General features: G+C 45.7%; 1 protein-coding gene and 1 long non-coding RNA gene across 3 annotated transcripts; both read right to left on the bottom strand.

Annotated features, from left to right (window-relative positions):
- Positions 1–386: 386 nt before the first annotated feature.
- CKB (creatine kinase B) lies at positions 387–7,445 on the bottom strand. Of its 2 annotated transcripts, none has more exons than XM_061376340.1 (7): positions 7,199–7,445; positions 5,925–6,079; positions 4,937–5,069; positions 3,855–4,026; positions 2,223–2,346; positions 1,318–1,507; positions 387–747 (listed from the first exon to the last, which is right to left on the bottom strand). In XM_061376340.1, the coding sequence occupies exons 1-7, from the start codon at positions 7,389–7,391 to the stop codon at positions 569–571; spliced, it is 1,146 nt and encodes a 381-aa protein (XP_061232324.1). In that variant the 5' UTR covers positions 7,392–7,445; the 3' UTR covers positions 387–568. The 2 variants fall into 2 exon arrangements, with proteins under 2 accessions (XP_061232324.1, XP_061232325.1); XM_061376341.1 differs by lacking the exon at positions 7,199–7,445 and adding an exon at positions 6,555–6,747.
- A 2,594-nt stretch (positions 7,446–10,039) lies between these two features.
- LOC133224698 (uncharacterized) lies at positions 10,040–12,256 on the bottom strand. The gene is made up of 2 exons (XR_009728934.1): positions 10,667–12,256; positions 10,040–10,202 (listed from the first exon to the last, which is right to left on the bottom strand). It is a non-coding gene; the product is annotated as an uncharacterized LOC133224698 (long non-coding RNA).
- Positions 12,257–12,472: the final 216 nt, after the last annotated feature.

The raw sequence follows: 12,472 nt of genomic DNA, 5'->3' as shown, positions 1-12,472 counted from the left end.
CTGCCCTGCAGCTCCAGGAGGACCTGCCTGAAAACAGTAGCCCTTTGTACCCAGGTCTGTCTCCCTTATCTTACAGGAGTCAGCCTCGCTCACTGTAGTTGGGATGATGACAGTTTACAGTTACCATGAGCAGATGCACAAGTCAAAGCCTTGGAGGTAGGGCATGTTTGCTGTGACTCATATTTAACACTAGTTCTCAAATTTACACCAACTACAATCAAATTAAGGGTTCATTTTTGACATTGCCTTAACCACAGCTCAAGTAGACTGCAGAAGCACAGCCAGGAAGATGCGCTAGCAAACAAAACCAGCCCATCTAGCATAACTAGTAAAATCAAATCACTTAAATCTCAAAGACATTCATTTAACACATACATCTAAGACAGTTCAGGCCAAAACAACAGTTTATTTAATTTTCAGCAACATCTCAACCATCAAAAAAATAAACTCTAACACGGATGGATGGAAGACTTCTCTACAGTGTAACTAAGTGGGCTCTGAACCCAGGGGTTTGAACTGGAGTGACATTATTCATCCAATAAGTTAGGAAGCATGAAAATAAAGTGCTTCATTTCTGAGCTGGCATGAGGTCATCAATAGACTGGCCTTTTTCAAGGCGTTTTTCCATTTCAATGAGCAGCTTCACACCATCCACCACCATCTGCACCAGCTCCACCTCAGAGAAGCCAAGACGATCAGCATTGGAGATATCAAACACTCCTCCAACAGCAGCTGTATCCACACCACCTGGAGCAAGAGACAGAGTTAGCACACTGACCACAGCTGGAGAAGGCAAGTTCTACCCTTCTTCCCTCACTAGCCTGAGGTGGGAACAAAGCAAGACAACTCTCTGCAAGTGCCACTGCTTCCGCCTCCTGCATGCAGGGAGATAAAGCTACATGTGACCGCCAAACGTGACATTAGGCCAGCTTTTTACTCTTTTAACCCATGAGCAGTCTAACCTGGGGTTAGAAGCACCCACCGTAGCTATTTCCTAGCCAGAAGTTAAATCAAGATTCCCATCCCTGCTTATAACAGAACAGCTGCAACCAGCTCCACCTTATTTGATCCTAAGAATACCACGTACAGAACATACCTAGACAGGCAGATACAGTAAGGCCTACACAGCGCACTTGCACCCCCTCGTCTTCCAAGATGCAATTTTAAGGCTTGGTTCTCTCCATGTACTTTACAAGGGTACCTTTTGAATGGTCTGACAGGCACGGCCAGTGTGAACCAAGACATTGCTCTGACTGTAGTCAGGGTTCTGCTGGCATCTTAGACCAACCTGACTAGGACATCACTACGACCTCTTACCTGTGCCTCGTTTCTGCAGCCGCAGTCTCTTGAGGACCTCTCCAAACTTCTCGTGTTTCCCAAGGTTTGGTAACTTGATGTGCACACCAGCACGGAGCCCTGTTCCAAGGTTGGATGGGCAGGTCAGGACGTAGCCCAAGTGTGGATTCCACATGAACTCATGGTTTTTGGACTTAAAGAGATTTTCTATCTATAAATGCAAAGAATGGACATTTAGAGATTGCTCACTGCATGAAGGATGTAGGTCATCCATTAGTGCTCATTTACAGCTTCAGTTACATAGCAACAACCTCAACAGTTTGAACAGCTATTTTTATCAGTCACGTAGGCTCCCTCCATTGGGAAAGATGGGCCACCAACAAGGGGCTTTTAAGGCCCTTGCTCCTAGCAGTGAGACAGGATAAGTTTACACTACAAAAGTCTCAAATCACTATCTGTTGGGAAGCTTGATTTAGTATATAACCAATGGGCACATTTGTTTGGATTAGGGAAGAGGCCCGTAAGCATCAAGCTCATATCAAGACTGGAAGCTGAGAGAAGCATTCAGCCTAGAAACTGCAGTCCAGCTTTGCCCACCCACATTCAAGCAATTTCTCCTCCTACCCAGGGCACCTCAATGTTTCATTTCTAAAACCATGTATAATCTCCTTTAAGTACAGTTTAAACACTTGGGTGAGGATGCTGTACCAGAGGACACATTCTAGACTTCATAGCCACAATGCTTTGCCTATGTAAGTGTTTCAGAGCCCTCACAGCTCTGGACTACATCAGGGTGTTCCCAGAGACCCAGGTTACAGAGCACCACCATGCAGGACTCCACGGGCAGCTTTCATAGAGTGCATTCTCAGATCTAACCAGAGAGACATGTAACATTTAAACCTACAGATCAGGCAGTATCGATTTACCTGTGTTAGCCCAGTACAGAAACGCGTAAATACTTCCTTCATGTTGCCACCTTTCTGCATGGAAATAACTCTAAGGTGATCCTCCTCATTGATCCAAACAAGGAAGGTCTTATTATCATTGTGCCTAGGAAACAAGGTGAACAATTTGTTGTCTGTCCCACCTGACATTTTCAAGGTCATTGTAATAGCACCAAATTACTCATCATTGCAGCTTTTAAGAGGCTCACTTAGTTACTTCTTCCAAGAAATTATTGATGCTTCTTTTGTTCACGCAGGACCTAACAGAGTTAAGCTACCTGCTCTTTCCAAGAGGTAGTTTAAATTAGTCTATACCTAAACATAACAGAATGAACAAGTACATGACATGAGCCAGTCTTAGGATTTGACATAAAAACCCCAGTCATTCCCCTTCCTCACCTGTGGCCCAAGCTCACAAATGTAAAGGACTTCCCCTGTTCAACAGTTTGCAGGAGGGTGATCTCTGTAGACTGAGGCAGCCCTGTACAGTGATGTTCATAATGACACCACATTGACAAAGTTTAACAAATCCTTTTATCAGAATTTTGTCAGATTCTGTTAACCTGCACTTAGTACCTTAACAGAGAACTAAGTTGAGTTTTTACTATTCGTTTTTGATCAGGGCTCTTCAGATATAAAAACCTCTGAACACCAATGGGCCCCTCTTGTCCAAGCTTGCAGCTGGCAGCAAGCACTATAATAAATATTTATCATGCTGATAATTTCTCAGCTTGATTAGGATCAAAAATTAACTATACCCGAGGAAAGTTATTTATGCAGGCAACACTGAGACTTTATACTTCAAGCTTGTACATTAGTCATGCTCAGGTGACAGCACTATCTACTGCTGGCAATCTGCAGGTAGATGATGCAATCTTAAAGGTGACCTCCAAAAACAAAGCATGTTTCCTCTGTGTTGTATTCCTAGTGCAGCTACAGTAATAAGATTAGAGTACTACAGCTGATAAAAAACTAGCCCTTAGCTTACAAGGGAGCAAGTTAATTATGTTGCAGAAACTCCAGAGATGCAGTTTTATGTAGGTGACCTATATCTGATAAGCAGAAGCCTTCCATTCCACACATCTGCATCAGTCAACTTATGTCACCAAATATATCTGCGGCCAAGGGGAGAAGTCTTTCCAGCAGTCTGTTATCCATGAGTTTCTGCAAGCAGAAGCGATGAGACTACTATGCATTCAGTATCAAGTCTGAACTAAGCAAACACTATGGCTTATTACCACAAGTTACTCTAAGCTTCTGGGACAAGAAACTGAATGTAGTGGCACATATACTCCTTTGTAAGTGATCTACTTTCTTAAGCTACCTCAATTATTGCCTGGGGTTTCACTAACCAGTGCTGGATGGGTAGGCTCTACCTACAGGCTAGCGAAGCTGCCTTGTTCCTATCAGCCCAACGTGAGGCATAGTAACACTTGTCCAAATTCTGCTGGTTCAGATGCAACCTCCTCAGAGGATACCATGCAAGATTCTCATTAGATTCACTAATACAAGCTCAGAAGCTGCCATTTTGCCCCCAGTACAAGCCGTAACTGAAACTGCAAGATTTTTGTTTGCAATGACTTCATACAGCTCCCCCCTTCCAGACATACTCACCAGATACCCCTGGCATCAGGCCAATCTCGTGCCATCCCAGATGCCAACAGAAGAGGAGAAACTGGCTTGTCAAACAAGAAGTGATCATCAATCAGCTGCTGCTGCTCTGCTTCAGTCATGTTCCTCAGAGCATAGTACTTGCCCTTGAGATCACCTTCCAGGCTACCCAGAGCTGAAAGAGAGAGTCACTTTAGGATGGGATCAAAGATGCTAGACTTCCTCAGCACTTTAGAGACCATAAATAAAGAATGGCAACGTCTGATCTGCTGGGTTTGGTTCTTCCCTTGCTTTCATCTGCAATGTCAATGCCTTTGTGGCATTACAGAACTTAAGGCAGCATCAGATGATTTGTCTGCCATTTCCAGGCTTAAACAAGTAGTCATTGTCCCCTTACATACCGTATAGGATCATTACTGCTGCTTAAGTGTAGAAGTGACATGCTTTCTTCCAAGGAGAATCAAGGTCATGAATACAACAAACACCATTATTCTAAGCCAAGGACTGTTACCCTGCCCTTGAGAGGTTCTGGAACAACTGCACTCTCTGTCTCCAGAACTGCACCTTGAGTGTATCCTTTCCTCTCAATGGAGTTGGAAGGCAATAGAAAAAAACTGCAGCTGAGGAGTTCCACTGAAAACTAGGGCTTACTCTAGTCAATTGCGTATCTGGAGCAAGACTACACCTCTAAGCAAACTGAATGTTAATGAAAGTCAATTAAAAGCAGCCACAAAATACTGCAACCATGACTCAAGCCCTGAAGTTGCTACATACCTGTTATATTTCAGGTTTGTGCCGTGATGAACCAACCTCTTTCCCCACACACACAGAAAAAAAGCTTTCAAGATCAACAAAGGTCAACTCAATGCAGTACAACTTCCTTCTGACATGTGCTCTTGCTCTTAGCTACAAACAGCAATGCTGAGGCAGCTGCAATGTAATAAGCCTTCTTCAGGGAAAGCTCCATGTTCACACCAAATCTTGAGGGCTGCAGCTTTTGCCAACTGCCTCCATTTTCAAACTGCAAAGAACATCCCTTGTGCAAAGGACATAATATTCCCTGATGCCTCCAGTTTTCACTTTACCTTCAACGGAGAGCTTTTCAATAGCCCGCCTCTCTCCTCGACTGCAGTGTGGGGGAAGACAGAATCCACGGATGCTTCTACCAGTTCTGACACGGGAACTTAGCACATAATTTGGATCCAGATCATCACCTCCCTACAAGATTAGGAAACCAGTCAGTACAACCTTGTTGTCAAGGTACCTACCCTAAAATACATGTTGCTGCCATGCATTTAAATGTGCACCTTATACCAGAGATATTGACTACCTGGCCTGCAAGCAAGGGTCTTACTTCATGACTCTTTCGTCTTCAGCATTAGCTCAACTACCTGTTTAATGACACTTGTTCTGAGACTAAGGCTACAGATACCAAGTAGAATAGTTCATAGAATAGTTTATAGAAGTAGTGCTAGAAGATTTCACATCCATTTCAGACTACAGCCTGGGCTTCTGTTACCTTATCAGATCTGCAACCTAGAGGCATCAACATGAAGTGAACCCTCATTTAATTAGGTGTTTACTCTTGCAAATTATTGACTACTGTCACCTAAAGTCTCCTAATCTCAAACTGACCTCTAGCTAGCCAATCAACACAGCATTAGGGATTCCTAGAGTCTACAGTAACACTTGAAATCCATAAAATGGGCAAAAATTCTTACTTGTAGCCATAGCAAGGTCTATTCTGAAGTATGAGACCACCATGTGATATTTAGGATCCAAAAATCAGATGGTGTTTCATGACAGTCCTTGACTCCAAGGACTGTGTGGTTTAAAGCTTGACTACTACAGCCCCACAGCTCATGGAAACACATGTTGAACATGTTTGGCATGACTGACACTGCAGCAGCACAGGAAGCCACCTCGTAAGTCTAACTGCATTGGACACCCAGCCTGTGGGTACGTCCTGGGTGAAAGCAGGGAACAGAGCCTGAGCCATCACTTAGGCAGCTGCCAACAACTTTACCTAGTCCTCAGACCAGTAGGCATCAGTAATTGATCAGAAGTTTATACCTGCAGATTATCAGCGTTCAGGTCGGTCTTGTGCTGATCAGTTGGTTTGTAGCCACCATGCCTGTCTTCAATAACTGGATCAAAGAGTTCCTTAAACACCTCATAGGATTCTTCATCACCAGCTACACATCCTACTGTCATTATGAAGGGATGGCCTGAAGTAAAATCAGAAGAGCTAAGTATGGGTGATGTTTGGCTGTACTCCAGTGTAGCACTAACCAGGCAAGTTCCATAGTGGTAGGTCTAGTCACTTAGAAATTCATCTTTACATAAAAACATTTGGAGAGACCCTACATTTTACACTTCATCCAGTCAGTCAAATGCAGCGCTATGGAAACCCGTAGCTGTTGCCATTAAACCACACTCATTTGTCAAGCTTGGTTTAGGCCAATTTCGCATAGCATATCCAGTTTCACTAGCTAATTTAGAACACCAGATAGAAATTTTTGTCTTAGCAATCATGCTTTGCTGTAAGCAAGAATGCTTCAATTTTTGTTTCTTCTGCTACAGAGCTGTACTTCTGCAGTCTGCTCATGAACACCACCTCCACAAAATTAGTTTTAAGTCACCATATTCAAAAGCACCAGTTATTTCAGCTGGCTCACACAGAATATTCTCAACGCATTTTACCAGGATTATCAACCCCAGTCTGAATGACATCATCCAGGGTGAAGCCACTGGGTGTGACTCTGTCTCTCAGTTTCTTGTACAAATCCAGGGTTAGAACTTTAGCCATGTGGTTGTTGTGGCTTCTCACGTCCGGATACTCCTCATCAGGAGGCAGTCTCTGATTATTTAGTTGGGCCATTTTGATATTGCTAGAGTAAAAATAAATACTGTAACATTAACACATAAACACATCTGTTCCCCTTTTTTCATAGAAGTGCTAAAGAACAACACATAACCAGCCTGGAATAGAATCAGAGTAGAACAGACAGGTAAGCTTACTTTCTTTTTTCCCCATTGTGTTATAATTAGAATGCATTTGGGTTTTGGGTTGCTTTGGGGTTTTTTTTTCTTTTCTGATTGAAAGTACTTAGCAGAGCAGTTACATAACTGAAGTGCCTGGTAATTGGTATGTCAAATCACAGCAAGCAACATGGCTTGACAGAACAAGGCCCTTTAACCAGCCACGTTTAGAGCCATCTTTCAATGCTTTACAAGATTTGCCTCTTAGTAACTGAAGAGCTTTGGATGCCATTGTCAAAAAGCACTTCCAGTACAGAGGGAGAACAGATCATCATTACACAGATCTAACGGTCCCCCGCCATTACCTGGGTTGTCAACCCCAGTCTGGATAACATCATCCAGCGTAAATCCACTGGGAGTCTGCTTATCCCTCAACTGCTTGTACAGGTCCAGGGTGAGCACCTTGGCCATGTGATTGTTGTGAGCTTTGAGGTCAGGGAACTCATCCTCGGCAGAGAAGTTCATCTTCAGGAGGTTGTGAGTGTTTGAGAAAGGCATGTCTGCCCCTACCTGCAGTCACTGGGAAGAAAAAGGGGAAGCCTATCACCAGGGGTTTGGGAGGCTCCGGACCGCCCGGGGGAAGCCAGGCACCCAGGCAAGGTCACCTTGGCTGTCATTCCGCCCGTGCCTTTCACACCTTTGCTGCCACACCACCTTCCGCAAGAGCCACAGAGGAGCAACGGAAAAAGTTCTTCACCGCCCCCAGCTCTGCCCGGTCCTCCAACATCTCCGCGAGGGCAGGGGCTCGGGCACCGCCCGGCTCAACTGACGCGCCCAAGGTCGCGCGGAGCGGCCGCGGCAGCTCGGGGCAGCCCCCGCCAGCGGCTCAGGCAGGAGGAAGCGTCCTGGACGCCGCGGGGCAGGGGCGTTGAAGGCGCGGCCCCACTAGGACCACGGGCCGGGCAGCAGGTGAGCGGGGCGGCACTGCGATGCGCTCTGAAGGCGGCCGCGCCTCCAACCGCCACTACTGGGCTAGAGAAGGATCCGCTGCGCCCGGCACCCGGACCCCGGCTGCTCCCTATTTGGGAGCGGAGCGGTGGGAAGCATCCAGCGACCCATTACACAACAGATGGCTCCCTCGGGGAACGTGGCTGGGACAAGCATATGTAACTACCCTGCTAAATACCGGGTTAATCTCGTTTTAGAGCAGGGCCGGCTCCAGCTGAGGGCAAACCAAGTAAGCACCTGCGCCCCACCCCACAGGAGCTCCGCGCCGTACCTCCCGCCCCAGCCGGGCGCCCCTGCCCTGTGCTGCCCCTCGCCGCACCCGCTCCCCTTCCTCAGCCGGTCCGGGTCACCCCACACAGTGGGAGAAAAAAAAAACAGTTTAAATAACCGTTTTTAAGACTAAATCTTATTTTAAAGCTACAGGACGGGTCGGCTGCCCCAGGACTTACCTAGGGCTCTGCAGCCAAACCACAGCAACTACCTCCACGTCGCCGCGCACCTTACTGCTTCCCTGGGTGAGTGGAGCCCAGCACTGCTGCCGTGCCTCTTTTATATAGAGCGCGACCCGCCGCCCTATTGGCCGCTATTTATAGCCCATTCATTCCATTGGGCCAGGCGCGGCAAGGCGGGGTGAGTGCTTGCCGCTGGCTGGGCCGGCGCTTGCCGCCATTTTGCTTGTCTCGGGAGGGGAAGGAGAGCGGCGTTGGGTGCGGGGATGGGGGCTCCCGCCCGAGCCGCTCCCCACAGTCGAGCGGCAGCAGCGCCTCGCCGGCCCCATTTAACACGCACATGCAACAGGGATCCCATCTCGGGGGTGCCACTGCACACCAGTGCAGGAATGTGGCCTGCTGCCAATCTGGCTTCACACCTTGGCTGAGGATTCAGTAACTGGTGTAATAACGCCCCTGCACAAAAAAAAAGGGCTCCAGAGTGGCAGAGCTGTTCTGTCCCGATGCTACCATGCTGGCTGTAGGCCTGTATCTCAATCCCCCTGGCACCCAACAGCAGCTGCCTCATTCTGTAGAGGAAGGTCCTGCTGCCTGCCTTGCACCTTGCCTCCAGCACCTGCGAATCTGTGGGCTCACCTCAGAGTTTAATTTGAAAGGAAATGGCTCATTTCAAAGTTATGAAAAGCACAGAGAGTCTCCTGCTCTTGTTATGTCCCGTCCCACCCCCCCAAAAAAGAGGCTTTTTATTGGAGAGCAGCTGATTTTCCTGCTGAAGATGGAAGGAGGAAGGTTGGGATTTGACCCATCTAAAAGTCCACCTGAAATTTGTGAAAATACTTTCATTGGACTATTTGTAGGAATCAGCAGGGTTTATCCCAAATATAAGATGCAACTGAGGATTCCATTGTTTGCTGAAATAAATACACTAACAGTGTGACTATCTTGATCTTTCACCTTTACATAATAGTTTATCTTTCCATGACATGTAGTTCTTGCAGCAGAACCCACGTTTATCCACCTGTCCAAACAGCGTGTACTTACCCAGTTGAATGCAGATCCAAGTGGCAGAGTTGCTTTCTTTGACCCAAGTTGTGAGTATCAGGAGACATCAGCTGGAGCTCTTTCCCTCCACAGTTCTTCCGGCACCAGAGCCACTACCCTTACCTCAACAACTGGAAGCACACACGCTTACAGAACTGATCAGGATTTAAAAAAAAAGTAATATACACCTAGAGGAAATAATTACAAAATAAAACCCAGAGTGCTTCAAGTGAAAATGCACTGTGTTTGGCTGCCACCCAGATTTCCACGTTATTCCAGGTCTGATAGACCAAGATGCTGAGTACACAGATCTCTAGCAGAAGCCCAGGGCTCAGCATCTGTGCAAGTCCAGTCTCTTTATCTCCCAGATCGAAGAACAAATCTTCTCTCTAGGTCTCCTCTGACTTTTTAACCTCACAAAATCTTCCTCTGTGTTTTAGTTTCACACAACGCTGATGCTTCACAATAGTGTAAACTGCAAATAATGTTAAATGTAAAATTGTACCCAGAGTCCTCAAGCTAAACGTAATATTGCTGGATGACCTCAGTGGCAAAGACAGTTTTGATTGTGGATATTTTTTTAAATGTAAAACACTCATTTAATTTTTAATTTAGAACAACAACAAAAAAATCAAGAACATTTTCTTACACCATACTTTTGCAGTGTTTTTCTTCCTTAAAAAAAAAAGGCGTATCAGGGTAGGTACTTGAAGGCTCATTTTGTCTTATTTCATAATCTACTGCCTCACAGAAAAGAATCAGCTGTTCTGTACCATAATTGTTCTGTAGATTCATTCAGTCAAGGCCACCTCAAGAACCAAAATCCAAGAATCCATTTCTATTCACTGGACACTATCTTCCCCTCCCAGTCCTGTAGAACAGGGAATACCAGTCATTATTATAAACAAATATATTCTCAACGTTCTGTTCTGACACAGATGCCTCTTCACAAAGCGTCCAACAAGAAGACATGGAAAGAGACAAAGAGTGCAAACCAACCAAAATATACCAAATTTACATGTTTAATAAACACTGCACCCTCTGCCTCATGTTCCTCACCACTATTTGACAAATTTCTGGCCTGCAGTAAGTCAGCAGTGGCTTCTGCCTCACTGGGTTTTATTCAGACAGCATTTTAAGATTTGATGAAAGCTGTGTGTAAATCGGATCCTTTCTTACAGTATCCCATCCCAGCTTCCCTAGTGATTTAATTATAGATGCTGTGCCATGTGTCAACAGCCTCTGATCAACCGTTTTATCTCGCTCATCTGCTGAGACTTTCTTTGGATAAGCCGGTATGGCCTGTTAGACTGTGATAAAGGCACCAATACTTACCTTCCGTGCTGGGATGACATTGTAGTGCATGCTGACTTACACACCACGTTGCCATTCTGCAGCTCAGGATTGAAAGGTGGGGTGATTACTCCAGAGGTCTCTGCACTGAGCTTTAACAATGAAGAATTAAGGGAAGTTAATCATGGGCCATGCAGCTAACTTCCTAAGAGGCTTAATTATAAATGTTGTGCAGTGCACAACTGCAAGAGATGGGTGTTAGCTACTGAATATGTCTTCTGAAATTACTTGCATGAACATAAGATGAACCTGAAGAATTAGGATCTTCCTGTGAATCTAGAAGAATATACCGTATTAGAAAACAGCAAGAGAAAGTGGTTTACTAAAACAGTTGTTTCCAATTCCTACTTAACAATTGAAAAATTAACACTCATCATGTCAGTAGCTTAAAGAAATTGGTTGTAGCTGCAGCTGCTTAACTTCTGAACTGAAACTTCTCTTCCCATTTACATTTGCTGCTTAAAATATATTTGCCTAGTTATTATCCTTGGTGTATTTTTTTACACTGCTTAGGCAGTCTGTTGAAAAAGTACTGATTGTTTCCAGTGAGCTGAGTGCCTCTGGAAACTAGGAGTTGCTGAGTGTCTTGATCTTGCATACACTCAGGCCCACAGTGATCTGAACAGCAGTTCATCATGGGAAAGGTACATATATAACCAGTGACAGTAAAAATTACAGGAAAAAAAACAAGGTAGGTGCAAATATAAAGACACAGTAGAGCCATAATTGCCAGTCAGAAAAACAGCTGAGTAGGAGTTTGCAGTTTAAGAAACCTCTGAAACTGCATACATTATGTTTAGATTAGATGGAGAAGAGTTTCATAACTAAAGACTACTGCAATTATGATATGGGCAGGTCAAAAGCATAACAAAAAATATGTTCTCACTGAAGGTAATGGGTAAAAATCCCCTTATACTTGATGGACTCACATTCATCTAAAAAAAAAAATAATCACAAATTGTCATCTAAACAGCTCTCCGTTACTGATTTCTTGATTGTGGACGGATGACTTTTTCTCCACTATTGCACATTACAGGTTACTGGTGAACACAGCACCATAAGGAGCGTTATCTGATTAGCTGGGAATGTTACCTGCATGTCCAGGGTGATTCACATGTTCTCTCCTATGCCCATATCCCTCCCATGCCAGGTGGCCTGGGCTTGTTGCAAGCAGATGAGGCAAGACTCTCTTTCTTTGCTCATCCTGACTACATCCCCCATACCACAGAGGCACACAGGGCTCTCCATATCACTTCAGTCCTAAACATGACACAGAAGTAGGAGTTAATACCATGTTATTTGGTGTCTAGATAGCAATTCCACTGCTTCTGAGCCCACATTGTGGTTTCTCCTACAGCCTTACAAAACCGGTATGAACTCTGGCAGCCTTGAGTTGCCTTTCTCGAAGCAGGCTGCTATGGGGTAGGGTGGCAGAATTGTCAGGAAGCTGCCTGCCTGGGTGGAGGAAGTGAGGGCCAGGTTCACCAGCAGCACAGGCAGAGTCATTCCCTGGGGAAGGGGCTTCACTCCTGCTGGTATTGGCCTTAAAGACTCCCCACTGGCATGCTTGGTGGGTGAGTTTCCACTGGGTCCATCAGGCCGCATCATGGCCCACTGAGCCCCTCAACTGTCACCGAGAGGGCGACTGCCCCTCTGTGCCCACAGCCGCTGGGAACGCCGCCCCTCCTCGAGGCAGGATCACCCCGCAGGGCTGCTGGTGACTGTCCCCCTTCGTCAGGGACCCAGCAAGGAGCGCAGAAAGGAGGGGAGGCAAGGTCGGGCAACGGC

The sequence above is a fragment of the Neopsephotus bourkii genome, unplaced genomic scaffold (assembly GCF_033783945.1).
Source record: "Neopsephotus bourkii isolate Nb327-2 ecotype Australia unplaced genomic scaffold, CSIRO-AGI_Nbou_v1 NB_1707, whole genome shotgun sequence".
In the NCBI taxonomy this organism is placed as follows: Eukaryota; Metazoa; Chordata; class Aves; order Psittaciformes; family Psittacidae; genus Neopsephotus; species Neopsephotus bourkii.
The sequence above is the reverse complement of the archived record's forward strand: the minus strand, read 5'-3'. Positions and strand labels throughout refer to the sequence as shown.